At 44.4% G+C, this 27,926-nt stretch overlaps 1 protein-coding gene across 5 annotated transcripts in view; it reads left to right on the top strand.

Annotated features, from left to right (window-relative positions):
• Positions 1-27,926, top strand: part of FOXP4 (forkhead box P4) — a 305,951-nt gene that overhangs the window by 139,982 nt on the left and 138,043 nt on the right. For all 5 annotated transcript variants that reach the window (XM_078644738.1, XM_078644739.1, XM_078644736.1 and 2 more), the window contains exon 3: positions 10,235-10,324. In XM_078644738.1, coding sequence (XP_078500864.1) covers positions 10,235-10,324 — 90 coding nt within the window. The remainder of the gene's footprint in view (positions 1-10,234; positions 10,325-27,926) is intronic.

The following is a 27,926-nucleotide window of genomic DNA, read 5'->3' as shown; positions in this document are numbered from 1 at the left end:
TGGAGTACGGTAACTCCATGTATCTAGTAGCACCTAAATCCACAACAAGGAATCTTCAACTTGTTCCGAACTGTGCCGCTCGGTTGCTGCTTGGCATTTCTAGAACTCAATCGGCTAAGACAGGTTTGAAGACCTTACACTGTCTACCCATTCCGGAGAGAATAAAATGTAAATCCCTCTGTGTAGCCCACAAGACTCTTTGGGGAACGGCCCTTCTATCAATAGCTCCCTTATCACTTTTTACCGTCCCAGGAAACTCCCCCGCTCTGCTAACCTGAATTTAGTTGCCATCCCTAAAATCCGAAGGATGAGAAGTGGGGGCAGTTCCTTTTCCTACAATATAGCCAGACTTTGGAATACCCTTCCCCTGCGCTTGCACTAGAGACTCATCATCTCCCGTTCCGGAAGTGTCTTAAAACCTGGCAGTTCTAGAACACCATTTTGTGAGCCCTCAAACCTTCCCCCCCTGTTCTGCTGCTAGTCCTTGGATGCCTAAGGGTAACTATGCGCCTAATAAATGTTAATTATTAATAATAATAATTGACGAATAACAGCCTGTATAGAAACCACCATCTTGTGCAGCCAAGTGCACCTTTTGGTAACCCATCATGTTTCATGCTGTTTACCAGTCAAACCCAAGATCACCCACCACACGTGTACTTCTCACACATATAGGAGGTCAAGGATCCCAGTTATGGGCCTTTTTAGGGAGGATGAGCCGGCAGCTTTCCCTCTAGTCTAGAGGTTCAGGTAGATAGGCCTGTACCACCTGGATTATATTTCACTCTAACTTCCACCAAACACCTCACAAGAAGGGAGTGGGCGGGTGGCTAGCCTCACCATGGTTGGAGGTTTAAGATGGATGTATCCTCTTAGTATAGCCAGGTTTCGTTATCTGATGCCTCTTGTTGAAACGGGGAGTACATCCAGTATGCTTGTGGATTTTCAAGTCCAAGGAGGAAAACCTGCAAGGAACTTTAAAATAATACTCGTGGCAGGGATTAATTTAGACAGTAGCAGAGATATACCCAACCTATTGATGAGGTGCGGAAATAAGAAAGCACTGCAATGCAGAACTTTTTCAGTGAGTAAAATAAATAACTAATTTGCTAGTTATACTTTTATTGATCTTTTATTCACTATGATTTTCTTAACTTTGTACTTACAAAAATTTCAGATATCTAGAAAGACACGATCAGTTAAAGAATTACATTTTTAATATTTTTCCTTCAAAACAAATGGCAATGTTCACCATGGGGTAAGGTCCACCCCTCATCATTTTTATTGCTGCAAGATTTAGGTACTCCCATTGTTACCGACAGTAGCTACCTGGTGATTAAAAGATATCCGTAGTGCCAACGTTTGTCCTGCAGCCCTTTCAATTGCCTTGGGGGTTGCTAATGCTTTGTGCTAGCCTTCTACACCCAGAGCCCAGATCATTGGACATATCCATCCGGTGTTAAGATCCTGGAATTTGGATACTTCTGTATATCCTCAGTGGTTTATGGAGATGCTTAGTGAAGCCAATGACATCTAGATCACGCTACACTGACAAGTGGAACTGCTTTGTTTTTTTGGTGCCTGAGGTAAAAACATTCACCTTTACATAATAACGAGAACTATAACACAATATCTACAGCACTTAGTAGATGTGGGGTTAACATAGGCCTATGTTATGATATGTTTGGCTGCATTAGCTGCTTAAATGAAGTATAAAAATCAGGACTTAATAAATCCATCCTGTCAAGAGTTACCATCCCCATCATATGATGTAAATGTCCGCAGCAGAGTGAAAGCACACTTAAAGACTAGCCTTTCAGAGTTGCTTTCCTAATAGTGACATCTCGGGGACTCATTGAACTACAGTCTCTCAAAAATGAACAGCCCTTTATACACATTCACAAAAATAGGGTAATTCTGAGAACCCCACAAACTATTTTCCCAAGATTGCCTCTTATTTTTATGTCATTCCAACGTTTAATCACTAGAAGCACACTAATCTACTACAAAGAGAGATTAAGAGTTCTGGAATCGAAAAAACGTTGTTGCTCTTGTGCAATTCTAGAGAAAAAATAAAGTTGCTGATGCTAGCATTGTAGGAGGGAGAGTACACAACGAGTTATGTGACTGTGATAATAATTTACAGCTTGAAACTCTTATAGACTAACAAACTGTGCATTCTGCCATGTGGTCATTAGGTAAAGAACCCTTTGTAGGAATAAATAAAGTTTCTTTGACTTGGATGACGACCATAGGTGGAGCCAGACTCATGAGGATGTTAGAAGTAAGCCCACAATGCCTCAGTAAATACTTTCTTCAGGTTCTTTTTTTCACTTTTAATATTTTTGTTGATTTTTTCCCTACTTTTACACAATACCCTTCCTCGTGACTGTTTAGGAGTGAGGGTCACATGTAAATGTACAATGGTTTGAAGCTTTAAAACTACTGATACAAGTAGTACCTAATGTATTTTACAGCGTGAACATATTCGAGATTCAGATACTATGGGTTGCTTATGTAGCATATCTCTCCCTTATGAGGAGGGAGTAAAGTGTGAGTGGTGCCAAACAGATGGCTTAAGACTGTCAGAGCTGCTTGAGCTTCCTTTTGAAACTGTTCTTCGACACAGTAGTGCTTAGTGAACATCAGTGCACATGACTGTCTCGCTGCTGGGCAAATTGTATTGATTGAAACATTGCCAATGTATGCTAACCATGCCCCTCTCTTTCTTGGAACATGCATCCTTGGGTTTATCTCAATACTTTCCCCCATACAATTGCTCAACTGAATTGTTTTCACAGTCCATCTTGCTATAGTTCCCTAAGTAGCTGGTTGGTGGCATTCTTCTCACCATGGTTGGGTGTGTGACAAAACATGGTTGTGTTTTCCTTAGTTATTTTGTCTCCTGCTTCTTGGGTGTTGGAAGAAAGATGGCAACTCTGTTGACTGATTGACATGAAAATTATATTTTACCTTGGGAATTAATTGTGGGTTTGTTCATATCCTTGTCAATTTATAAATAAGGTTCTTCTACTGCTCGCCCCTAAATTTCAACAACTCTACATAGGGAAGTAATAACAATTACAATATTATTTTAAAGTTAAATGCTTCAGACTTGTTTTTTGCGTATGCTCAAATGGCCGTTTCGTAAGACTTGCCATTACAATTTTTTAACATAGATGTTGACGTAGCACCTGTCAATCAATCAATCAATCAAAAAGTAATTTATTCGGTTATCATAACTGTCAAAGCATACAAAGATAAAATACATATGAATCACGTTATAAAACAATCACGTATTAAATATAAAGTAAACATTTTAAAAACGGTTGTTAATACTAATTGTGCAGAAGGAATTCTCCTTAAACCATAAGATATTTTCTAAAGGTCTGGTCAGGCATTATATTTCACATGCATACGGTCAACCATTGGAATTAAAAAAAGTTTTAAAGCTCCATACAATGATATAAGGCAGTACATAATAAAACAACTGATCTACAGTAGAGAAGTTAGTCCAAAGCTTATTAAATTGCAAAGTCATATGAGTGCATTAGATTTAACAATCTAAGAATGCAATAGTCCTCATTAAGTTACAAAACGGTACATGTTAAAACACTGATCAATAGGCTTAAGAAAGGGAGCCATTACAAAACTTACTAAAGTCATATGCATGCATTAGATTTAACAGTCTATCAGTGCAGTATCAGAGGGTACGAAATGTACAAGGTGCAAAATGTCAAGTTTACTCCAGCAATCTGGCCATAAGTGCTACTGAAGTAGATTTGTTTACATCCGACCCACTGTTCGCGGAGTTAAATGAGGTAGGAACTTCACACGCTTTGTCCATACGTTTGTCAGAAAGCGTCTGACAGCAACACAATGAAGGTTGAGGCATGCTTTTCGAAATTTTCTGGGCAACTAGATAACGGATCACCTCCCAGGTTCAAACACACTGGCCGTATCCACTTCTAGCAAGAGCAGAAGAATAAAATATGCTCTTCTGACCTAGAAACCAGGCCACAAGCTAGCCATAGGTCAGAAGACCGGTCTTTCTTCCATCTGCTTGTAATTTACTTAAATGGCAAATTGCCCAACCTAAAATGCACATACAGGCTCTTGGATAAGGCAGATAGCTTACTGTCAGTACATTAATTATTGAATGGTGCTTGTTTCTTGTATCTTTTGTTCTTCATATCATTTGTTTTCCACCAGTTAATAAAACAGAACCATTTTGTTACATGACACTTCTTTGCTTGTCATATTATACATCCATATAGCCACAGTGCCAAGTTCTAGGTTTTTGGTAATGGGTGATACATTTTGCCATTTTTCATTGTTATTAATTATGGAAATGCAAGTATTCACCTCTGTTGTTGGTGCCACTTTATCATGAGGTGAAAATAGCATGGATCTCTACCCTGCCTGCACCTGTTGATTAGAAAAGGTGCCTTCGATATTGGTGGACAAGCATGCATAAACCAATAGCCCACAATAATTGAGTGACAATTTATTCCCCTTAGATTGCTGATGTTGATACCTGGAAACAATGCTTTGGTACATTGGTTTTCTTTGGTTGTAAACAGATGCAAATATAGGGGATCCACATACTTTGAAAGTGCTTTCAATAACACCCTCATCCAACTCCCTCTCGTGAGATATCAAGGTCTATCTCCTTAATTTATATGCTTCTACATTGTATCTCTTGGTAAGTGATGCACCACCAGTGAAATATGATCTTGAATGTCTGATTTCCCAATGTCCGGAGCTGGTTGTGGCAGTGTATGGCTCTGATCGCCCTTGCTCGTTTATGTAAAACATAACAGTGTTGATGTCTGCACTTCTTATTTGGTTTCAAAAGGATTTTAGTGTGAGAATCCGTCTTCACTCCAACACTTTAAAGTGTTTGATTGATTTCTCTGATGCCAGTGACCTCTGACTTGTAAGTTGTTCAGATTTGCACCCGTGTGTTATGCATTAGTTGTTTTAGTCAGTCAGTGGGGATAAGCCCTCGGAATGTTGTGCCTTTTGTTATATTGACTTGTGCCTACCAGTTTAATTCTGCCTGTAGGCTGCTTATGACAATCACTAGATCCTTCCGGTCCCTCAGTGTCTGTGGCCATTGATTTGTTAACCATCCCTGGCCAGGTTTCACATGAAGGCCTTTGGTGTTAAATAAATGCAAGACCCAATCATTCCAGACATCTTTATCACAGTTCTTACTGTCAGAGACTGCGATGTCTGGCAACGGTGAACATGTGTCTGAAAGAGTACTCTTTTCTATTGTTGTACTACCATTGTTGTCATTGCTTCCAGTACTGGTCGCAAGCAGAGTTTCTGTCGGCTGGAATGGTTGATTCTATTAGTGAACACCAAATAGCATGAAAATTGGTTTGACTGAAGTGGTATTCTTTAAACAGGTTTCCCTTGATCATTCAGTCAACAGGAATGGCCTATCAGCAGAGATGCATAACCACCACATTTCCCAATTACAAATGTGGGATACGTTTTGCCTTTCTGTATGATGGAAATATGTAAGTAGTCACCTTTTAAATCTAATTTTGTCACAAAATTCTCCTCCTTCCAAAATTATTTTTGTATGTTTGTTGTTTTGGATGTGTTGTAGGTGCCGTTTTTCCATTTTCATACAATATCTGTTTTATCACTTTTACAGCCTACTTATGGGAGGATGTCTCCTGTCACTATGGCAGGTAATCGCCTAGTCTGCTGCTTACTGAAGGTTAAGTATTAAAGGTGACGTAATGCAGTCCCTTGATGGTTAGGGTGATTCCGCTTGAGTTTTGCACTCTTCCCGTTCCATTTCAAGCCTTGCTTGACTGGTTGCTGCGATTGAGGTGATGATGGCACTTCATCAATCGCCCCCACCCCTTCACAGAACTTATTTGAGTGGGATGTGTGGTGTTGTGACTGTAAAATACTTGGTGAACCTCTTAAAATTGTCGGTGCTTTTTAATGCTATCATTTGATTTTTTCATCCTTTAGAGAGACTTGTTAACAGAATTTCAAAAAAGATTTTCAACTGCAAAAGTTGCATCCAGTGGAGTCTCTAGATGTGATTTTTAGCAAGGAGTCACAGCTAAAACTGTCGGAGCCACCTACAATAGGGGATCATCAAGATTGTGTGCACATGTCATATACATATATCCTAGTGGCACCAACCTATGCTTGAGAATGGCTCTCCGCTTAAAAATTCCTTCTTTCAAGAAGAAAAACACGAGTGGAACATGTTTCTCTGGTCAAGCAGCCAAACTGTGGAATTCACTACCCAAACACATAAGATCCACTGATAACCATCTTACATTCCGAAGATTACTCAAGAGCCGGCTCTTCCCCACATGACAGCTATACTCGCTACACAAAATTGCACCATTGCAGAATACTCAGACACAACCTATTATGCTTCTCATGTTATAGAGATGAAGTTGTTATTATAAATGTGTCATTGTATATTGAACTATACCTCCTGTAGTAAGCAGATACGTTCATGTAGGGAGAAAAATGTATATCACATCACAAGATACAGATGTATATCAGACATTATCAGTGTACATGTAGACGCACATATAGCAGAGTTCATGCCTGCTGCTAAAACTAAGAAATGTCATGAAAAAATTGGTGTACTTCACCACAAGCTAAATGTGCACATCAGACCATGTAAATGGTATTGCTTCAGGGCACTTATGTGTATTTATAAAGAGGGGTTTTCTACAGCAAATACAACCTTACCAAGTGTCATATGCATAAGTTAATTTCAGTTTCTTACATATAAAACAAACAACTCCCTCCTTTCAACCTTTGTCCGATCCCTTCTTTGGCTTACAAACCCATTGTGCATGCACTACTCTGCGAGGCATGTTGTATTTCATATGTGGGCCTTGAACATGCCCATCTCTTTTCATTGGTTGCTTTGTGGGGCCTTCAAAATTCCTTTGGTTTTGTTGGGGAATTCTTATATTTGTCCCACCTTTTGGGTGTTTTGTTCCGGCCCTTGAGACTGTGCCTACTGTATGGATCCTTTCATTATTGGCCATATGTTTCCTTTCAGTACACTACTTTTTTTCTTTCCGCTCCCTGCAAGCATAATGCATATTTGCTGCATTTGTATGTTTCCCTTGAGCTGTGTGGCACGCCGCACTTCATCTTTAAACATGGTGGCTGCGCTCCTTTCTTTTGTTCTGCACGGCACACACACACCTCACCCTTCTAACAGCAACACTAACATAGAACAATTGTATGAGGTTTGAAAGTGGGCAGAATCAAATCCGAATTGTTAATGTCATGCCACTTGTCTCCGGGTTGAGCCCATCAGCAGTTACAGGCACACAGAAGTACACTATTTATGAGTAGTCTAAACACCACAGAATGTTTACGACTGACCTAAAACAAGATGCAGAATGTTTCAGAGGGGCATCGATATTTATATAACTGCAGCAGCACGCACAGGTGACTTTTGCACTTTCAAATAACCCATGTACTATCAAAGAGGAAAATTCTAATGCAGGTTTGCACAACAGCATGGCGTCTAGTATCATTTCGTAGTGTGCGGGGGTTATCCCTCTAATTTTTAGTGAGGTATTTGCTGGGCGGTCACTTCCGGGATAGTGGGTGGGCTCTTTCCATGTTAACCCTAACTCAGATTTAAGGGATACATTACAGTCACTCAGCTAAATCCTCCAGTGACCACCAGATGATGTAGATCAGTATAACATAGATTTCCATTTGGCTTTTTGTTGGGTCACTTTTAACCCCTTCCACGCTCATGACGAGCTGGGCTCGTCATGCAGTAGCCTGCTCACACGCTCATGACGAGCCCAGCTCGTCATGAATAATGGGTTTTTGAAAATCCCAGCGCATGGTTGTAAATCTGCGAGCATCGATGCGGTTAAGGTAGAACGGGTAGTTGGAAAAAAGGCGGTGACAATTAGAATTTAAAGAAAACTCAAGCAGGAGTCTGTGTAATAGTCCCAAGAACTTTTCATCCTATTTCGGAGACGTGCCCTGCGTGTTGGTATGTGTTGACATGTGATAATGTCTAAATATACTTTTTCTGTGTATTATAGACTGTTAATGCATAAGCATTTATATCAGCAATGTGTTAGTAAAGACCAGCCAAACAATTATTCATTGAAATGACCTGCTTTTATTTGTTTTGGAGTTTTTCCTTCATAACAAAATACTTATAAGGTCCCCCTCGATCACCTAAGGCACCAATAGCTGAGCTTCGTCACGCTGATGATGGTTTTGTTGATGTGTGACAGCAGGGTTCAGAAGGTGAAGGGAGGGCAAGGTAGGGGGCTAAAGGGGTGTTAAAAGCATCGCCCGTGGTATAATGAAGGACTGAAATCACTTAAAATTGGCTAAGCACACAGAACTGAACGGGCAGCCTCACAGGCAAGGCTGCAGCAAGATGAGAAGGGTGCTGCTGTTAGCATTACCTTAATGCACACAGCTTCAAGCATACCACAGAATATTGGTGCCATGGGCCTGGGCCCAGCTCACCCATGCTAAAGGCCAGCCCGGACTATCCCTCTCTGTCTCCGATTCATCTTTTGTGTGCACTAAATACTGCGTCCCAAAGGGTTTGACCACGTTAAGATTAGTCTGAGTAGCAAGCTGTCACTCTAACCAACTGTCAGTCTTCTTCCCATAGACAGTGGCGTAACAAAACTTGCAAAGTACAAGAAGGCCCATGCCCACAATCTACCGCTTTTGATTAAGGGGCCCCCTGGAGCTTGCCACCCCTAACCCCGCACTGCGGGGGCTTATGTTAAGCCACTGCCCATAGATATCTGGATGACATCAAGCAGGCTTAAAACGAATGTTAGAAATTGAGATCCTAGTTGAGGATTACTCTCTCCCCAACTAAATTACAATCTCTCCAACACCCCTTGCAGTCTGTCCTGCACACGAGTAGCCACCATTAAGAAGCCATGGGTATTGATTGATGAGGATTTGTTACTAATATTGCAAATACCAGTAGCTGTTAGGTTCCAATTCCTCCATTTGAATATACTTTGAGATTATCTCTTTGAGCTTCCAGCATAAAGTCAACTCACAATTGGCGTTGCTCATCTCAAGAAATCAACTAGGCGAGTCACGTTTATATGTAGTGACAAAGCTGTTTGGTCCACCTGCTATAGCATATCTAGTATGCAGGAGCTTACCATACCCTTTAACTCGGATGCAGAGGACCTGATTCACAAAGGGCCTCCGCACCCTAGTGCGGGGTCTCTCCCACGACTGCAGGCCCTCCACCACGAGTGTGGAGGCCCCTTGTGAATCAGGCCCATAGACTCCATCCCGCCAGCTCTAAATGTTTTCACTGGCTGACGGTCGCACCGAGGATTACCTGCAATTACCTTTGTATCTCCCAAAGCACTTTCTGTGTGACTGGCAGAGCATTTCTTCTTAAAACCGTGCCCACTATATACCGACCCATAGACTCTGCTCCACGGAGTGCCTTTCTATCCACCAAATATAAAAAACTGTGGTGGACGCTCTTTAGCTTCCCTGTCTGCAGAATGCCGGAACAAGTGATGTTGCACTGTTGTAATACAAAAAGTTGGATGAGCTGCTACAGTGTGCTCTGCGCCAATAATACTCCGAGTGGTAATGCATTATAGATTCCAGTTTAAACTATGGGAGGCCTAATTGCTGGGGTTACTTTAGATTTGGGAATTGGGAAACAAAGGAAGTGGGTTTATGTAGGTAAGGGGAGATGATGTGGTTGAGTTCCGCAATATAATGGTTACAGTTGATAGTGAAGCTCTACTAGGATCTGCCATTCCAGCAGCAATGCTCTGAATGCAGTATTTTCCACACTGGCGATGTAACTTTCTTACATGCTATAAAGAGACATTATGTTCTTTGCTGTTCAAATAAATTACCATTTTTCTAACTACTAATATGATTGGCCCTTTAAATTAAGTATAGAAAGCCAAGGACCACGAAACACTGTCTTCCAAGACTAAGCTTAGAAATGGGTAGTGATGGGAGTTTGCCAGTGCGTGAGTGAGGGATACGGGGACAGTAACTCCAAATGCAGAGACTGTTTATCAGCTAAGCAGCCAGCTAAGGGCTGAAATGGAAATTGCATTTGATCATAATGCTGTGTGACTCGAGTGGCCTAGTGCTGGCTGGATGATCGTCTGGTGAAAGACTTATTGTGAGAACATAGCAGTGACACCGTTCTTCTCTTGACCCTTTCTTCTTGCAGGCTCTGCAGGTGGCGAGACAGATCCTCCTCCAGCAGGCTTCAGGACTAAGCTCTCCAAGCATCAATGACAGCAAGCAGTCTTCAGTACAGGTAAGACCCAGCCATGCGGGATGGAAGGGCAGTGGGTTCTTGGCCAGTGATATGGCCGTTCCAGGTTGAGAGTGCAGCTGGTAAAGGCGAGGCCCAGTAAGGCACAAACTCAATATGGGAAAATGCAACCTTCACCACTGGTATGATATGAAGGTGAGAAGATGTCTGCATCAGTCATTTTCACCTAGTGAAAAAATCACTATGGTTGTGGCAGAGCAAGGCCTGATCAGCAGCACAGTAACTTGTGGGTTGGAGGGGATGCAGTTCAGGTGGGGCCACACTGCAGTGTGAGAGCATTTGTTAAAGATGAGTGCCAACCAATGACAAACTTATTGTGGGATCAGAGGGTATTTTTCACCAGAAGTGCGCAATATGAGAGTTTGAGGGCGTCCAGTGCTGGTGAAGCAAGACAGGATTATAATGGGTAGCAGACTTTGTCAACAACAGGATACGTTGGGAGTGGACATCTGATGCGATTGAGATAGTGATAGTGATGGGTGGAATGACACCCTGGGTAGGAGAGGCCTGGGCAGCGACATAACCAATGGGAGCAATCTTGGCGGTAGGACAGCAGACAACAATGGCAAGATAACTTTGGATGTGGAAGGGCATCCATTAAAGGTGAGGCCCAGACAGCAAAAAGACAAGGGAATCAATTATGGTTCTTGAATAAAAATAGAAGACTTAAAAATGTTTTAGTCTTTCATACCTGAAGATAACTCCACACGTTAGTACAAATAGCTAGCAAGATTAAAGTGGAGCGTACAGTGATCTAATTTACATACAGTCACAGTCAGTTGTGAAATAAACAATCTAAACTCAACAGATGATGAGAGTGAGGGAGCAGGTCTGTGAGTTGGTAGAATATAGAGCCAACATTCGGGAGACATGAGGCAAGCCCCTATCAACATCTGAGGGCCACCAAGGGGCTCATACAAAAATGTGGATAGCTCCCTAGCTACGAAGAACCCTTCACTGTAATTGGGCCGAGACCATAGTTTCTTTGGTCACTGAGAGTCTGGAAAACACCGCCTTGTGGGTGGTATGCTCTGGGTGAAGACTAGATGCCACTTAAGTTTAGTTTCTGTTTGGGATTAGGGCAAGGGAAGATCACTGGGTGGACTATATCATTTAAACTGCCAGAGGACTTAAAACAGGCTAAAATAACATGTTATCTATAGCAAATAAAAACTAAAATCAACTAATGAGGAGTTAGGCAGTAGGATTAGATTACAATATATAATCATCAGAAAAGGTAACGCTTGTGCTTTTAGTGAGTACTGGGATTAGGGGTCAAATTTTCTGCACCCACTGACGTATGCGCTTGTCATGTGTAGCGAAACGACAGGGATTTGTATGTATGTATGTATGTATGTACCATGAATGATTTAGATAGCGTTATGGTGGCTAGGTAGCAACACCATGCTTAACATTATCAGGGGGTGTTGAGAGATGATGCAAGATCGTGTACATCAAGTTTAGTTGGAACGTACACATTTACATTATATTTCCCCCATATTTTGAATTGTAAACACTGAAAGATTAAGTGATTGACGAAGGCATGGACGATTTTCAATGAAGCGCTGGAAACTGAATCAAAACCCAGGTTCCAATGTCCGCAGCTCAGCCCTTAGCCAAAGGACCACATCTACAAAGATCAACTCCTATCAGCCCCTCATCGATGAAGTAGTTGGTTTTAAAGATAGTCTGTCCAGACTGCATAGATTAGAACAGGCCATCAGGTCTGATTGCTAATTAGCGTTACCGTTATCTTTCTTTCCCTACATCTCTTTGGGCCAAAGCAATATGTGAGTTAGGGCTGAATGTACAAAAATTTTTTACTGTCGCAAACCCTGCGATTCACAAAACCACTAGGGTTGTGCCCCAAATACCATCTCTGAAATGTACAAAATACATTTTGCGAGTGCGAATACTTTTTCAGACTCGTAAATGGGTTCTGCGACCCATACCAAATGGCAATTTACAAGGGGTGATTTGGTAACCTATATATCAATGGTATGTGACTGGAGTGCCTGTCTCAAACAATTGACCATAACTGACGTCTCACAGGAGATAATTTATTCACAAAGAGAATTGTGGTAGCAACCTCTCTGGATCCCTCCCAACTCTCCCTGAAGTCTTCCAAAATTTAACTTTTTGTTGTTGTTAAAGCAGCTCCGGTTCCTTTAAGGTTGCACACATTTTTTTATATATTCTGGAATGCAATTACAGGGATGGTCGTCTGCTGTCCCTTACAAGTTACAATCCCTTTGATTGTAGCCACTAGAAGTGGGTTGCAAATTGCGACCTGCCTTATGAATATTAATTAGGCAAGCCATTCTGCGACCCCCAAACCCTGAGGGTTGTTATTTTGTGAGACAATTTATTAGTACTTAGGCTGTTTCACAAAAAGTAGGTGTGCAATTTTTGACCGCCTTTTCAAATCTTTGTTCATCAGACCTATTGTTCCTGGCACATATGACTAATTAGTATGTTATCAATGGAAACTCATCCAGGCAATAGGTGCGTGTTCTCCAACCCACCACAGGGAGTCAGTACATGATCTGACCTGTCATTGAAGGCAGTGTCAAGAGGTTACGAATGCCATGCCCCTTTCTCATACCAGTTAACTCACCCGCATTTGGCAGGTGTCACCCACTTTTTATTTACATTCTCCTTACTAACAAATAAAATGCCTCTATAGAATTAATGGAATCACCTGCTTTTCGAACCTATATCACCCTCTAAAAAGTGTTCATTCCTCATTTACCTTAATGGGATCCCATTCTTAAAGGCCTAACTTCCATCTGAATTTTTGAGGCAAGAGGTTGACAAGTATGTTTCTTGGCAACACTCTCCCACCACTACCTATTCAGTTGCAGCAGTTTATACAGCTGCATCAGATGCAAAGGGAAACTTTCCTTCGTGTAGTGAGGTGGTCCTTGTGCAAGAGTTCAAAAGATGAAGCATGTTCCTCTGGGCTGTGAGTGTTAGCAGGAAGTCACAAATTAAAATCAAAGGACACATTTTGTCTTTAATCTGTTCTGAGGAGAAGGGTGATATAGCCCCCGCTAATTTACAATGTTTCACAACTACAAACAACAAGTATCGGCAAAGTCAATAGGTCTCGCCTATGCAAGCTATTGGCTTTTGTCAATGTTTTCAGCCATATTGCACAGCAGCACTACTTTAAGTTTAAAAAGTTTAAGTAAAAAAGATAGCGCTATGACACAGCCAGCGCTGGCCGAGCCGTAGAACTTTTTTTTAACATTGCTAGTGGGAGGGCAGGTTGGGAGGCATGTCAGAAGGAGTGTGGGCGTGCAATACGGAGGTATGGATATCTCCTGCCCTGCCCTCATGCCAACAGTGAAAAACAGCGATATGATGCAGCCAGTGCTGGCCACATCGTATCTCTTGTTTTATTTTTAAACTTCAGGCCATCCTAAAAAAATTGACAAAGCGAATAAATCGCATAGGTAAGACTTATTGGCTTTTTCAATGCTTGTATTTTCTAGCGAGACAGCAGGGTGGGAAGGGGACAAACAACAACACAAGATGGGTCAGGCGGTAGCGGGTAAGCAGCAATGTGGGATGGGCAGGAAAGTGGCAAAATAATGACACAGAATAGTGCGGGAGAGAGGTGGGAAGCAACAATGCAGGATTTGGTGGAAGGGGGCAAGCTACGCCAGATTGAGTGGGCTATAGGGGACAAGCAACATTGCCGGATGGTCAGGTGGGAAGGGGCAAGCAAAAATATGGAAATGGGTGGAAGGGTGGGAGGGGGCAAGAAACAACATGGAAATGGATGGGGGGAGGCAAGAAATAACATGGACAGGTACCGGAGGGCTGTGGGAGCAAGCAAAATAGAGAGGGCAGCTGCAAGCAAAAACATGGAGAGAGACAGTTAGGTGGAAGGGGCAAGCAGCAATATGGAGATGGAACGGAGGATGGAAGGGGCAAGCAGCAGCATTGGAAGGGACGAGAGGGTTGTAGAGGCAAGCAAAAACACAGAGAATGGTTGTAGGGGGCAAGCAACAAAACAACACCGAGTGTGACAGGGTATAAGTACATTAGGGAGGTGGCCTGCAAGCTAGTGCTTTCCCTAAAAGAAAAAATTAATTAAGGAAGCACGATCAGGGGAAGGACACAAGTACTATAGCCGTCCTCTAGGGGAGGGACAAACCTATTAAGAGGAAGTGAAGCCTGCATGTGCTGACTAAAGAGAAGCAAGGAAACGAAAGTTACGATGCAGCCTACCAATGGTAAGGAGTAGATGGACTCTAAGCCCACTGTCAGCTAAGAAAATATCTTCCAAAACATCCGTGCATGGGCTGTCTCAGACGAGAACTAAAAAGCACCACCTAAAAGCAGTACTGACATTTGAATATGTTTATTGTGTATTTGGAGGTGGAGGAAGAGAGAATAAACCACTTGCATGACACTTAATCTGGGTGTATTGGATAAGCTTTTGTCCTGGACATGCACTTTTAGCTGGTTGGGTACTAGGGTGAATTTCAAGGAGAGCCTCCGTTGTGTAGCTGGACCCACGGAGTAGCTACAGCAAGGGTCAAAGACCATCCGGTGACTCCATTCAGCAACCTGCTGCCACCTTCAGAGACCCTAAGTGAAATTTCAGCGCCAAGACGCCCACGGACATACGTATGCGCTTTACAAATTGTAATAATAAATAAATAAATAAATAAATCCCCTTGAAATGTACCCTAGTAACAATCCAACAGGCACTCACTCGGTGCCCACTGTATCTGTGCTGTATTTGTGACCACTGGATGGGCACTGAAGCCAGGTGGGGTAATTATCAAGTATGTTTGGTGTCACCGGGTGGGCACTTGGCCATGGTGGAATCTATTGGGTGGCATTGGACCTGAAACGATCAATGGGTGGGAGCTGGACCCGGAGGGAACGGTAGGCCTGGTGTGTCTGGTCAACCTCTGATGATGGACTCTGCAACAGACAATCACATTCCATAGTCGGTGCTCCTCGGGTCACGTCAGCAACTTTCTCAACAGTGTCAGCAGGAAAGAAATGCAGTCATCGAATGAAAATCTTGTGGAAAAGAACAATGAGCATGGTATCTGTCTTCATCGACTTGTGTGTCTTTCTGTCTTTGCTTCTTTTCCGTGTTGGCGTGGGTGCACTGATATGTTTTTGCCATGGTGTGTTGATGTATATATGTGTCTATCTTTGTGTTTGTGCAAGAACTAAAGTCCGGAGCTGCACATAATTACTGCCCCACATAGTTTTTTTGCGTTTATTATGCACGTTCTGAGACCCAGAGACCACAAGGTACCTATTCTAATGCTCCTCAGGAAAACTGTACGTAGACGCTCTCCTGCTTAGCCCTTGAGGGTATAACTTGCAATAACTATTTACGGCCTTAAAGCTATACTATTGGCAGTCGGCACATATTTCAATCCACTTTTTTTCCCCCTGTAGATTGAGAGCGAGGTGCCTCCAGTATCTCCTGTAAAATTCTTACTGTGCTCCTTAAGGATGGCATTCATAACCTGAGAGAATGTGTTGTTAGATGCCAGTAATGGGTGCTCTTTCTTCTCTAGTATGGTGACTTTCTCGCCAGTACAGGGACAGTCCTGTGTGCATTTCCCTCTTCACTCTCTCACCCGATAATGAGCCTTTATTATACATTTCCGGTGCTGTAACAGGAGCCACTTGTCCCAAGGCCAACTTGCTGGAAATCAGACATCTTCTCACCAAGGGAAAGAGCCTATGTACATGGACTTCTGTAACTGGTCAGAGACATTTAAACGTAAAGAATGTCAACTGTTGATTGGGAGCTGGGACTAAGTCGAACATCCCATAGTCATGTTAGTACTGAGGTTCTTCAGACAGAAACTTTTATTGTTCTAAAGATCTGCATTGACTTACTTGGTGTTTCCTTGACCTGTCCAATGTCTGTTCCCGTGTAAGCTATCAGCAATTAGGACAAAGTACATTTTTGGACAGCTACTTGCCAGCCTGTCTACCTATCTTGCCTTTCTATCTGTAGTGAAGCGTAGATCAATAACAGGAGACAACAGCCTCAAGACCAGAGGTAACCTGTCATCCACAGATTGTGGAGAGTCCTTGTGAAGAGCACCAGTGTAGCCCTAGTGCAGGCTAACTCACTGTACCAGCATCAAGCAACAAGTGCATGCGAGAGGTTCAACTGGTGACCCAAAGTGGTGGCACATTCAAAGTGCCAATGACTCAGTCGTATGTCCTAAAATGTCTCATGAAATTACTCATCCTGTGGCCCCTATGCAGTGGACCCTTGTTATGTTTGACCCAGGGGACCCTTGTTTCCGGTCCCCTCCTAACTCAACCCCTGACCTAGGCTGTGGAACCTCAGAGGCAGGAGAGATCCCAAGATGGTAGACACTCCTGACAATAAATGGTCTTCTAAGATCCCATAATCATGAGTTGCATAAGACCAAGGGTACCTATATGGAATTTAAAAAGTCCATATTTCTAGTGCTGTATTTTGCAGCACTGCTTTTTTTCCTTAACACAATGCCACCGCTCTGAGGCCCCCTGGGAACCCTATCCATCTTAAGGGCATTAGGAAATCTTGGCTGCGACTGGCAGTTTCTGGGTACAGCACTGTTCTATCAATAACAGTGAGCCCAGTCAGGATCCCAGAAATCGGGACAAACACCCAAAATCACAGCATTTCACTGAATCCCTAAAAAAATCAATTTCTTCTAAGTCTGCTTTCAAGCGAACTGTCCTTTAATACATTTGAAACTCTTATGAAAAAATTAGGCAACAGTGGTTACAAAGCAAAAAAGCAACAGATTGATTTTTGGCTTAAGTTTCTGGGCCTTCATGAAGTTACAAGGCCATGATCAAGGTGCCACAGGGAATTTCGCAAAAAGCCTCTCTTTTGGTTACTAGGAATACTGTTCTGAAGTGAGACTCAACCGGCCTTCCAATGTTTAGAGCGAGAACTTGCTGAAGTAGATCCAACTCCCACATAGACTTTTCCCTGGGTGTTTCCAATTTATAGGCTTTTATCTAGAAGCCTTCAAAGTGTCTCTGCAGTTCCTCAACCTCTAGCAAAGCTTGTTTGTTTCTAGGAACTGGGCTCTGTGGACTCCAGCTGGGAAGCAATAATTCTGTGGCTCTTGTATGACTTTTCAAGCAAAGCTACCTGACCCACTGTTTCCTATGTGGTAGGGCCAGCACAACGATGGGAAGGAGGAGAAAAGTGGGCTAAGTAACCATCAGTTAAACTGGTTTTAATTGGAAGGTGTGGTGATTCTAGTCAGACACCCAGGCAGCTACAGTATGGCGAATGGGACCAAGAACAAAGCACATGCATGGAGTTGTCTCCAGAAAGGACGAAAACATGCATGGACTCCTCCATGTTATACAGACCAGCACTATAACCCATATGGATACCATTCTTCCTGTACCCTGTCCCTTTGTCCCATATATGAGTGCACACTGCTGTACACTGCACTACAAGGAAGACAAGGATACAATTATAGGGACTGGTCATAATTTACAAGGGGTAGGACACATGAGTGTTATTGACAACAGTGAAGCTAGTAAGCTCCATACCTTGAAGTTTAACTACCTTCCACCAACTGCAGTTACCCCGTCGCCTGGTATGAGGGCCCACAGCCACACTCAACTTTAGATGGTGTCTACTTTACCAGGACCCCCTCTCAGCAGAGCCCTACGTTCTACATCTCTGTTGAAATGTGGGGAATGTCAATAGAACAAGTAGATTCTTGAGGTAGGAGAGAAGAATCGTAACTGGGCAGAGTGGCACAGCTTTTCAAAGCTTCTTCAGGACTTCTGTCCTTTCAGAAGCCTTTCTCTAGGTTAACATTTCCCTATTAAATTGAATTGTAGTGCTTGCAGCCTCGATAAGGTTGTAAGTGTTCTATGCCATGATACAAAAGAACTTTTTAGCAACATTCTGAATTAAGTCATTTACTTTCTGGCTGACTCTGGAGTGCAGCTTATGGTAATTGCGAGTCAATGGTGTTCCCATCGTAGTTAGAGGTCATTACCATGTTTTAGTAGGAGATATCCTCTAACTTTGTGGAGAGCTCTGATTTTCACTGAGTTAACTACTTTAGGTCAGTAGTCAATTGCTGCGCCTGGATACCGACCCTACTTATTTTGAAAGCATTGCATTATATTGTACCTGCACCAAACTCTACACCATTTCCGATAAATTATGCCACAGCTACTCGGCTGCAGCCAACATTAGAGAGTCAGAAAAATGTGAAGTCTTTTGTAATCTTGGTATCCAGAACTCGGGACTAGTATGGAGAACATGCGCTTTTATCTCTGAAACTGCTAATTTTTCCCTACAGTCGTCTGGATCTCGAGAAAGTCTGCCATTCTGGCTCTTTCACATTCTGCTTTGTGTGTTTTTGCTTCAGTTTCTGGATCTTTCTGTGTCTACCAGAGTGAGTTTGTTTTTCCACTGTGCTTAATTTATACTCGTTATCACACGTAATGTGAATCTATAGCATATGCTACAATACAGCAGCGTTGTATGGAATGACCTGGATCCTCGCAATGTTGCTTGCACACATTGGGGTCTGTTGCTTTATCCATGGGATATGCCATGGTTCATCCCACTGTCCTAATGGCACTATAATGTCCTGCCTGAGGTCCTCTGGACACACCTGGGCTCTTCGTTTTTTTCTTTGAAGACACCTGAACATTTTGGATTCTCTTATGATACACCTGAATCCACCATACTGCTTTTATGGTACACAGAGCCCTCCGTGCTGTCTGTCCTTGGTTCACACCTAGGTCCCTTGCCATGTCCTTTAGTAAACTTAAATCATGCGACCTGTTTATGGTATTCCTGAACCCCTGCATTGTTTTGGCACTCCTTTTGATCAGAGCCATATCTGCTCACTGAGTCGCCCTTGCATTTTCTCCCTCTCATCGTGTATCTCCCTTATTTGCCCTCTGAGGGCATCTCTTCATGTACAATGTGCCCATAATGGGCTGGGCTGGTCAGCGCCACTGCCACTGCGCACTTGCTTGAAATTGCTTTTCTTTGTGTGCGGCGCTGCGACCGCTCGACTGGAAAAGTGTATTTTGTTGATTTGGAAGTTGAGTGAAACGGGTAATGAAGATGGATCAATACAGCTCTTTGCGTGCCCTGATCCTGGGAAATACTAGTGTGCTCGCCTCGCTGCTGCATAACGCGCGTTTAACGCTTGAACTTGCAGTGCTCTAGGGAATCCACAGCAACCGCTGCTTCCACAACAGCCCACATCACCACAATAACCCCTATTCCCTCCATTCGCTCCACACTGCCGTCAGCACCACACTCATAATTCTCATAACCATCATCACAGTCCCCACCATTTTACCACATTACCTTTACCACCCCAAACTTATACAGTCACGGCCGTCTTCACCACCACTACACCCCAATGACCGCGAAGAACACTTTTACCCTCAGCATGCCCAACACCTCTCAGCAATGCCACACACCACCACCACTCACTCCACCCCTACCACCTCTCTGCCAGCTTCTAATGATGATGGCCTCTTTTTAGGCTGGGTCACCCAGCCCAACAAGGGCACCTGAATGCTGCAGGAGATCTCTGTTGGGATAAACAGTAAATGTGGAGGAGACTCCGTTCCCTGTGGCTTTGCTCTCGTTCTTTTTCCACCCACCAGCCGTTCTTTCTTTTTACTGCCTCGCTTTTTTCTCCCCATTCCTCATTTAGATGCTCTTCTGATTCTCTCCCTTTTTTTCCAAACGTTACCTTTGATCCTTTTTTTTCTCACCCCACCACTATAAATATGTCTTTCTTTAGAACTCAAACTGTGACCTCAAGTCAGTAGTGAGGGATCCAAATTATTTTAGCACCTGCTCCTTTGTAGTTTCCTGTGAGGCCATTCTGGAGCTGCTGCCTCAGTGAGCTCTACAAGGGAAACCTCACCCCAAGCCTGCTCCATCGTTCTATAGTCACCAATAAATACCACCATCCCCCCAAACCCCTTGCTTAATTCTGAGTTCGCAAAAAGAATATCCTAATTATTATCAGCTCTTCGCTGCTGAAACATGTAACGAGATAACATTGAACACATCTTACAGCACCATTTTTCTCGATGTCTCAAACCAAAAGGACTTAACCCCCAACCCCCGTTCCCAATAATTCCAAACTGCTTACCTCTCAGCCCTCCAAGCCCACCAAACTCCTAACCCAAGACATAATGGTCAGCTTAACCCCTTCATAATCTTGCTTTTTCTCTCCTTTCAGTTCCCAAAGGCCTCTCCAGAATATATAGAACCCTGTTACCATGTAATCATCTTGTACTGCAGACCTTTACTTTTAGAATGATTTGAGAGGCTTTGGAGCCCTGTAGAAACCCTGTCTTTACAACTAAGGAGCTCTGGAGGGCGCCGCTTAGCCCCTTAATCCATGTAAATCCTGCAGCTCAGGTACCCTTATGACAGCACTCGACGTACTGCTAAGGTCTCACCACTGTATTTTTCCTTGTGCTGTTATGAAGCAATGCCGTACCCCCATCAGTTGTCTTTGAGTGGAGTGGAGGCTTTGGCTACATAGGGGCTAACTCGGTCAAGTTCAGATTTGCACAGAGGGCCAAGGACACCAGCTGCTGTAACCTTGTGTCCTTGGTAGTGAGCCTGCGTGGAAGCATTGTTCCCTCAATAGTAAGCTTGCCCTGAAGGTTGTTGGCCTTTCTAGAGAGTAGAGCCGTATTATATGCATTATTTTGGTACTTTTCATATTAAGCAAATGCTGGAGCCTTGTGCTGTCTGTTGTAAACTGCTGCCGGACACCTATGCTATTTGTAGTGAGCAGGCATTGTAGCCTTAGCCCCTCTCCAGTAAGCAGGACCTGGAGGCCGCTGTCCTCTTTAGTGTACAGAGCCTGGCCTCCTATGTAATTCAATGCAATGCCTTGTGCTGTCTGTAGTAAGTTGGTGCCAGAGTTGTGTGCTGTCTGTATTAAGCTGGCACTAGGTCCTTATGCTCTTCATAGTAAGCTGGTGCTTTATACTCTGTAGTAAGCTGGTGCTAGGCCTTATGCTCTCTGTATTAACATGATGCTGGGAATCTGTGCTCCTTGGGAAGCTGGCACCGGGATCTTGTGCTGTCTGTAGTAAGCAATCCTCAGGCCTTGTGCTGTCTGAAGTAGGCTAGTGCTGAGGCATTGTGCTTTCTTTAGTAAGATGGTGCTGGGCCTTTGTGCTTTCCATAGAAAGCTGGTGCTGGGCCTTGTGCTCTCGCTGGTAAGTTAGGCGCCAGGGTCTTGTGCTTTCTGTAGTAAGTAGGTGCCAGGGCCTTGTCTTTCAGTAGTATGCATGTGCAATGACCTTGTACATTTCATAGTAGGCAGGCCATGGAGCTGGGTGCTATTTATAACCCGGAGATGCCGGGCTCTTGTACACTGTCGATAGCAGGGGCTAGAGCCTTGGTTTCTCCTTCGAAGCACTCTGAGGAATAGATATGGTGGTCTTCAGTACAGTCAATCAGGGTCTTTGTGTAGTTCCACTTGAATTGTCCTCTGCCAGGCCATGAGATGATGGTGTCTGGGTGCTGCACAGGGCCGGCTCTGGGGCGGTGCGACCGGTGCTACCGCACTGGGTGCTGATTTTAGGGGGGCGTCGTGTTTGCACGTTTATTATGGTTTTAAAAGCACCTGCTGCCTCATTCCTTGCCTCTAGAAATGTCCATGCAGCACTAAAAATGTCAAGATAACTTCGTTGTTTAATGTTCTTCCTGGAGAGAGATCGAAGTTTTGACTTCTTGAGGTTCTGACAGATCATAAAACAGCACAGAGATTGAATATGACTACTGCAAAGAACGTGTACCATGCAGATCACAAAGTGCATACGATGTAAATAGGTCAGTGGGTTACTGATTTTCTAAGAGACCTCCTTTTGTTACTTGCAGTTTATAAATTAAATCCTAATATAGAACAGTGGCATTTTTAACTGTCTTCAAAGATTTGCATGCACACTGCAAAGTATAGATTAAATCAGAGATTAATGTTGCAAAAAGGGTTCATTTGGATGCAAATCGATTGTTATTATTAAAGAGAACCCCCAACTATGGTGTTCCGTTTTCAATTCTGAGTTTGTGCTTTTCAGATCAAGCACTCTTACACTATAGTGCCTACCAGTATGGATGACATGTGACTCATACATCTTGTAGTCCTCTGTCTTATGTAACATTTCCTATACACTGATTTACACACGTATGATTGATTGCATCACACACACTTTTCACAGAGACAACGTGCTCTGACTCCCTACACTGGTATGAGCGGTGCTATATAACTAATTAAATGCATCTGAAAGAGAGTGGTTATGGAGACTTAAGGGACACTTTTAAAAGGTGGTGGTGAGGGAATCTTTTGTGGGGGTGGTCACCACCTCCACTATGTATAAGGTGGCACCAACAAACATTGTTGCACAAGTGCGCCACCAGCACTAAATCTGGCCCTTGTGCGGCGCTAGAGAAAACTAGTGCTGCGCCAGTCAATAGCTGGATCTACAGCCACAGATTCAACATCAACACACTTTGTCATGTGGCTCTATTTGTACATATGTGGTATTTGTATAGCATTACCGTAGCCAGAAGGCAGCAGAACGCTGTACATGGTCACATGCAAAGATACGTTCAATCAGTGATTCTAGTAGGACAATGGGCATTGGCTTTTTGTTCCAGAATTTGGTAGCATAAATGAAGAAGGCCTTAGCCTTGTTTTTTCTGCTTGTACTTCTTTGTCTCCATTGTGATGGTGTTGTAGCTTTGGGTGTGCCGAGAACCTCTGTCCGTGGTCAACCTGATAGGCAGGTGTGCCAGTTATGAGGACTTTGTAGATGATCCAGCTACTGTTGATGATGATTCACCAGCAGGTATTATGGCTCCAGTTTACACCTCGTCCTCCCCAGAAGGGCTGGAGGATGCCTGGAAGGAATAGTCAGGTACCTATCCTCAGCCGAGGCTATGAAACTGATGGTGGGAGCAGCTTGAATACTAGTCTGGAGACACATCTGATTAAAACAGACCTTCAGCCTCCTCACTGCTCCGAGATCTCTTTCAGCACTGCACCTATGCTTTGAACATTGGCCCTAGTCACGCCTCCTACTGGCTCGGTTTACATTTTGCTCCAGAAGTCTACATTCTGTGTTGTAGTCTCCTTTACCTGGGGTGTCTAGGTTGAGATTTTGCAATCAAAGCCTAACAGTTAACCTAGTCAGCCCTCTACTCCAAACCCTTCTTCAGAGCACCAGCTGAGTATCAATTGTAGCTCAGCTACACCTATGTCTCATTCACCATGTAAGAAGGAAAGCAGATGTAGGGTGACTGCGAGTTTCTCACCCGCCCACCGGTATCATCGTCTCACGCATTCAGCAACAAACTTCCCACCAATCTAGGCTCCTCCACCTGCACAATACTGTCCGCCTCTCACACTGTTTCCCCATGAGTTGTAACACTTTCCACCATTGTTCACTTTACTTCAAACACACTGCCCTCCATTCAGCTCCAGCTCATCATACACTGCGCACCTGTGCCAGTTTCTCTCTCACACTGCCTACCAGTAGCAACACATCACATGCTCCCCACCAGTGCCAGCTTCTCATCCACACTGCCCAGCAGTGAGTGTGCCATGGCATTGTGCCAAGGACAGGGTAAGGGGTGTGGAGTAGGAGTCACTTAGGGTCCCAGGGACATAATCCCCTTTTTCAAGGACTTGGACTGAAACAAAACCCACATGACAGTGGCGGGCCCGGGCCCTCACAACCGAAAGCCCCCTCCACCTTTCTCTCTGGGGGCCCAACCCTCCCCAAGTCAATTCCGGATGCGATAGAAATGGAAGTTCTTGATGTCTGCAGACAAAAGCCTGTATGAAAATCTAATGCCGCCTTTGTTCACAGCCGTCAAGCCCTAAAAGACGTAGGCTTTTGTCTGGGCGGAAGGTTGTGAAAGCCGGCGTAGGGGACGGGGCGCCCGGGCTCCGGCGATTAATCGCCTCCCTTTTGTGGCTGAAGATTACAGGGGCAATTAATGTTGTCAAAACCTGTGGCAAAGACTCGGTGCTCTTGACAGGGCGTCAGCCGGCGGTGGCGAGGGAGGCGAGGTGTTCGAGGCGCAGTAATTAGCTCTGGTCCGGAGTGGAAGTGTGAGGACGTCGTCATGTATAGAGCGTAGCGCCGGCGCGTCGGGCGGGGAGCCGGGGGCAGGCAGGGGTGGTACGGGATGCAGATGAGCAATTAATTACCGGGTTTTATTCCGAGCGTGTCGCCCGGCTGATGACTGACAAAGAGCAGATTAGCATGATGTTTGCATGGCGCTCACGGGGGCGCGGCCCCCTGTTTCCCGCGGCGTCACCCCGGTGTGCGGCAGGCAGGGCCCTAGGTGGCCCACGAGAGGGCCCAGCAGCCTGCGTTTGAGTGAGATGTAAGCAACAGTAGGCCTCGCCACACTCTACGAAGTCCCGGGTTTCCGATCTCTGGCTGGTTTCAGCTCCCAGCACTAGTTAGCCTGGTCTCATCGCCTCCTCGCTCTCATGAACCACGCGCGCCTCTGAGTCAGTCGAAATTCTTGCTGTGTTGATGGTCTGTTTGTTTCTGTGTCCAGAGACTGGGTCTTCTGGTGACGAAGCGAATTGGCCATCTGCCGCAGGGGAAAGAGGCGGCCATCTGGTGTAGGAATAGGTTTCACCATCTGGTGCCGGTAGTTGGATCTCATGGCACGTGGGAGAGGGGTAACTTGGCGAAGACGAGTTGGGCTTTTTGGCATTAGAGGGGTTGATCTTCTGGTGCAGGGGTAGTTCGGCCTACTGGCCAGAGTGGAGGTTTGGCCTTCTAGACCTGGGACCAAGGAGTAGCAAGTATGGCCGTGTGATGGTGGGAGGGATTTGGCCTTGTGGGTTGGAGGGAGGGGCTAGAGCTTGGACTTGTAGGCCAACACGTGGGTTACCCTGTGCTGTGGCGGGAGGAGAGGGTGACCTTCTGGTGTGAGAGGAGGTTGTTCTGGGGAGAGGATTAGGCCATCTGGCAGAGAGATAGTTGGGCCATCTGGCACAACTAATTGCCCCTTTTGGCAAAGGGGAGCTGGGCCTTTTTTTTCATAGGGGCAGTTGGGCCTCCTGGATCTTGGTCTGAGTTTAGCCTTCTGGGGTGTGAGGCTAGCCCTTCGGGAATCTAGGAAAGGTGATGCTGGGTTCTGGCAGAGAATGTGGTTTATTTACTGTCTTCTGACGTAGTGTTCTTTTAAGAGGTATCTTCATTAACAAGCATTTACAATGCAATGGTCTTGGCATTGTTAAAGTTAGAGCTATTGGCATTGCTCATGACATTTTTTTTTTTTTTTAAACATAAATAAATGGCATTGTCATTTACAATGCCAATAGCTTAATCTCTCGCAAATGCGAGATCTATTGCATTTGCACCCACACACAGAGCCACCCACACAGAGCCACACACACAAAGCCACCCCCACACAGAGCCACCCACACACAGAGCCACACACACAGAGCCACCCACACACAGAGCCACACACAGAGCCACGCACACACAGAGTAACTTCAAAGCCAATAAACCTGTTATAGCTACTTCAAACATGTTGCGACTATTTTAAAATGTTGTATTGACATAACAGATGTTCAATTACATTCAGTGAAAAACATCAGCATCAACAGAATCGTTTTTTCGTGATTTGCATGTGACTGACACACAACTATAATAACAGTGTCCCACTTAAACACTGATTTGTAGCTAGCAAGAAGTGAAGACACTGGTACTTTAACCCACACTTCGATCAAACACATCGTTTGTCTTCACACATCATTTAAACCCTGACTTTCCTTTTCTCTGCACTGTTGTTAGATAGTGTAGCACAGCTTTTACTAATATTGGGGAGGTTCTTATTCCAGAGAAACTGCTCAAAGTATGTGTATGCACAACCACTGACTTCATTGATGATGTAGACTCCCTTATTATCTAAGTATTTTTTTTTCTTTTTGAAGTGCTCGATCGATGGCTCGAGATGCAAAGTCATCTGATATGGAATGACAGAGAGCGGCGCGGGGCGAGGGAAGGAGGGAGAACGAGTATGAGAAGAGTGAGTGGGTGGGTGAGGGACTGAAAGAGAGAGAGGGCAAGCGAGAGAGGAGGGGGTCTCAAGAGAGGCAGGAGGCGCTCGCGGAGTCATATAGCGTGCACGCCGCTGCTGCTGTCACCCCCTTCGCTAGCCAAGACCTAAAAACGCCTCAAGCTAAGGAAGCAAGCAGTTGTAACTTAAATCACACAGGCCGCTCATGCAGGGAGTTGGGGGTGAGATAGGCAGTTTGGAAGGCCTGTACCTAGAGCTTTAAATGACTTTTAAAAACAATGCAGCATCAAGCACATGCCTAAAAGAACGTCCGCCCATTGTCTTGAGAGCTAGGGTGCTGTTGTCTGTCCCCCAACTGGGAAAGACCTGAATGATCACCTTGCATACCAACTGCAGTGGGAAGGAGCACAGCAACTTGAAATCTAGAACATCTCTGAAGGACAGCGGTACAAGATGAAGCAGCGTGTGGGGTACTGCACCCGTGAGGGGGACGAGGCCATACTCACAGAAGAATTTGGCCACGATCTGTGCGCTGCCCTTCAAAGTGATGCCCTCCTTGACAAATTGCTGGCGCGACATTTTACGGATCTTCTTCTGCACACAGGGCGAGAGCGCGCCTTACTGTTCAAATAAAATCTTGCGCGAAATCCCGCCCCCTAAAACAGCTAAGCTATATGCAGATACTTAAAGCAGATAATTAAGGGACCTGGGCATGTTCGTGGACGAGCTAAAGGTGAACGCACAATGCCTTGCTCCAGTTAGAAACAGTGAGTGTTAGGTCTTGTATAAAGGTGGCATACAATTGTGCCAAAAAAGTCATATTACCAGCGTACATGGTCCCACATATGAAAAATGACATTGAGGAACTGGTAAGAGAGGAGTTGGCCTAACGACTAGGGCGTTCGACCTCGGACCTGGGGACCTGGTTCGAGTCTCGGTAACGACGCTAAACAAAAACATCCTGTGATTCTGGGCAAATCACTTAATCTCCCCGTGCCTAACAAAAATGAATGTGTGTCCTTGTGTAACGTAACTGGTGCTATGTAAAGAGCTCTGATACCTGATTCGGTTCAGGTCTAGTTCGCGCTATATAAAACTCTAAAAAATAAATTACAAAAAAAGAGTACCCTGCCAGGCCACTCAGATAGAAGGCGGGGCGATTCGACACATGAGAAAACTCAACCATTTGGAGTCGCTTTTGTGAATGCCCTCTGAACAGCACTCTAGAGAACCCTGCCAAAATGGAACCCAAGTGCCCTATGTAGTAAGCAAACAATCAATCCAGCCACAGACAAATTCTATATGGAAAGACGGCTCAACCCTCTTCAAAGGGAATGATTGACTGCAGCCGACACACAATGTTATGGAACAGGCTAGGCTCCCTTCAGAGGTACTCCCAGACAGATGAGTTGTATCAGAGGTACTCCCAGACCGATGAGTTTTAAGACAGACGGCATTCCAAGAAATATTAAGAGCGGATGTTGAGGTTGTTCCAATTTGTCT

The sequence above is a fragment of the Lissotriton helveticus genome, chromosome 5_1 (genome assembly GCF_964261635.1).
Source record: "Lissotriton helveticus chromosome 5_1, aLisHel1.1, whole genome shotgun sequence".
In the NCBI taxonomy this organism is placed as follows: domain Eukaryota; kingdom Metazoa; phylum Chordata; class Amphibia; order Caudata; family Salamandridae; genus Lissotriton; species Lissotriton helveticus.
Note: the sequence above shows the minus strand (reverse complement) of the source record. Positions and strands in the feature narration are given on the sequence as shown.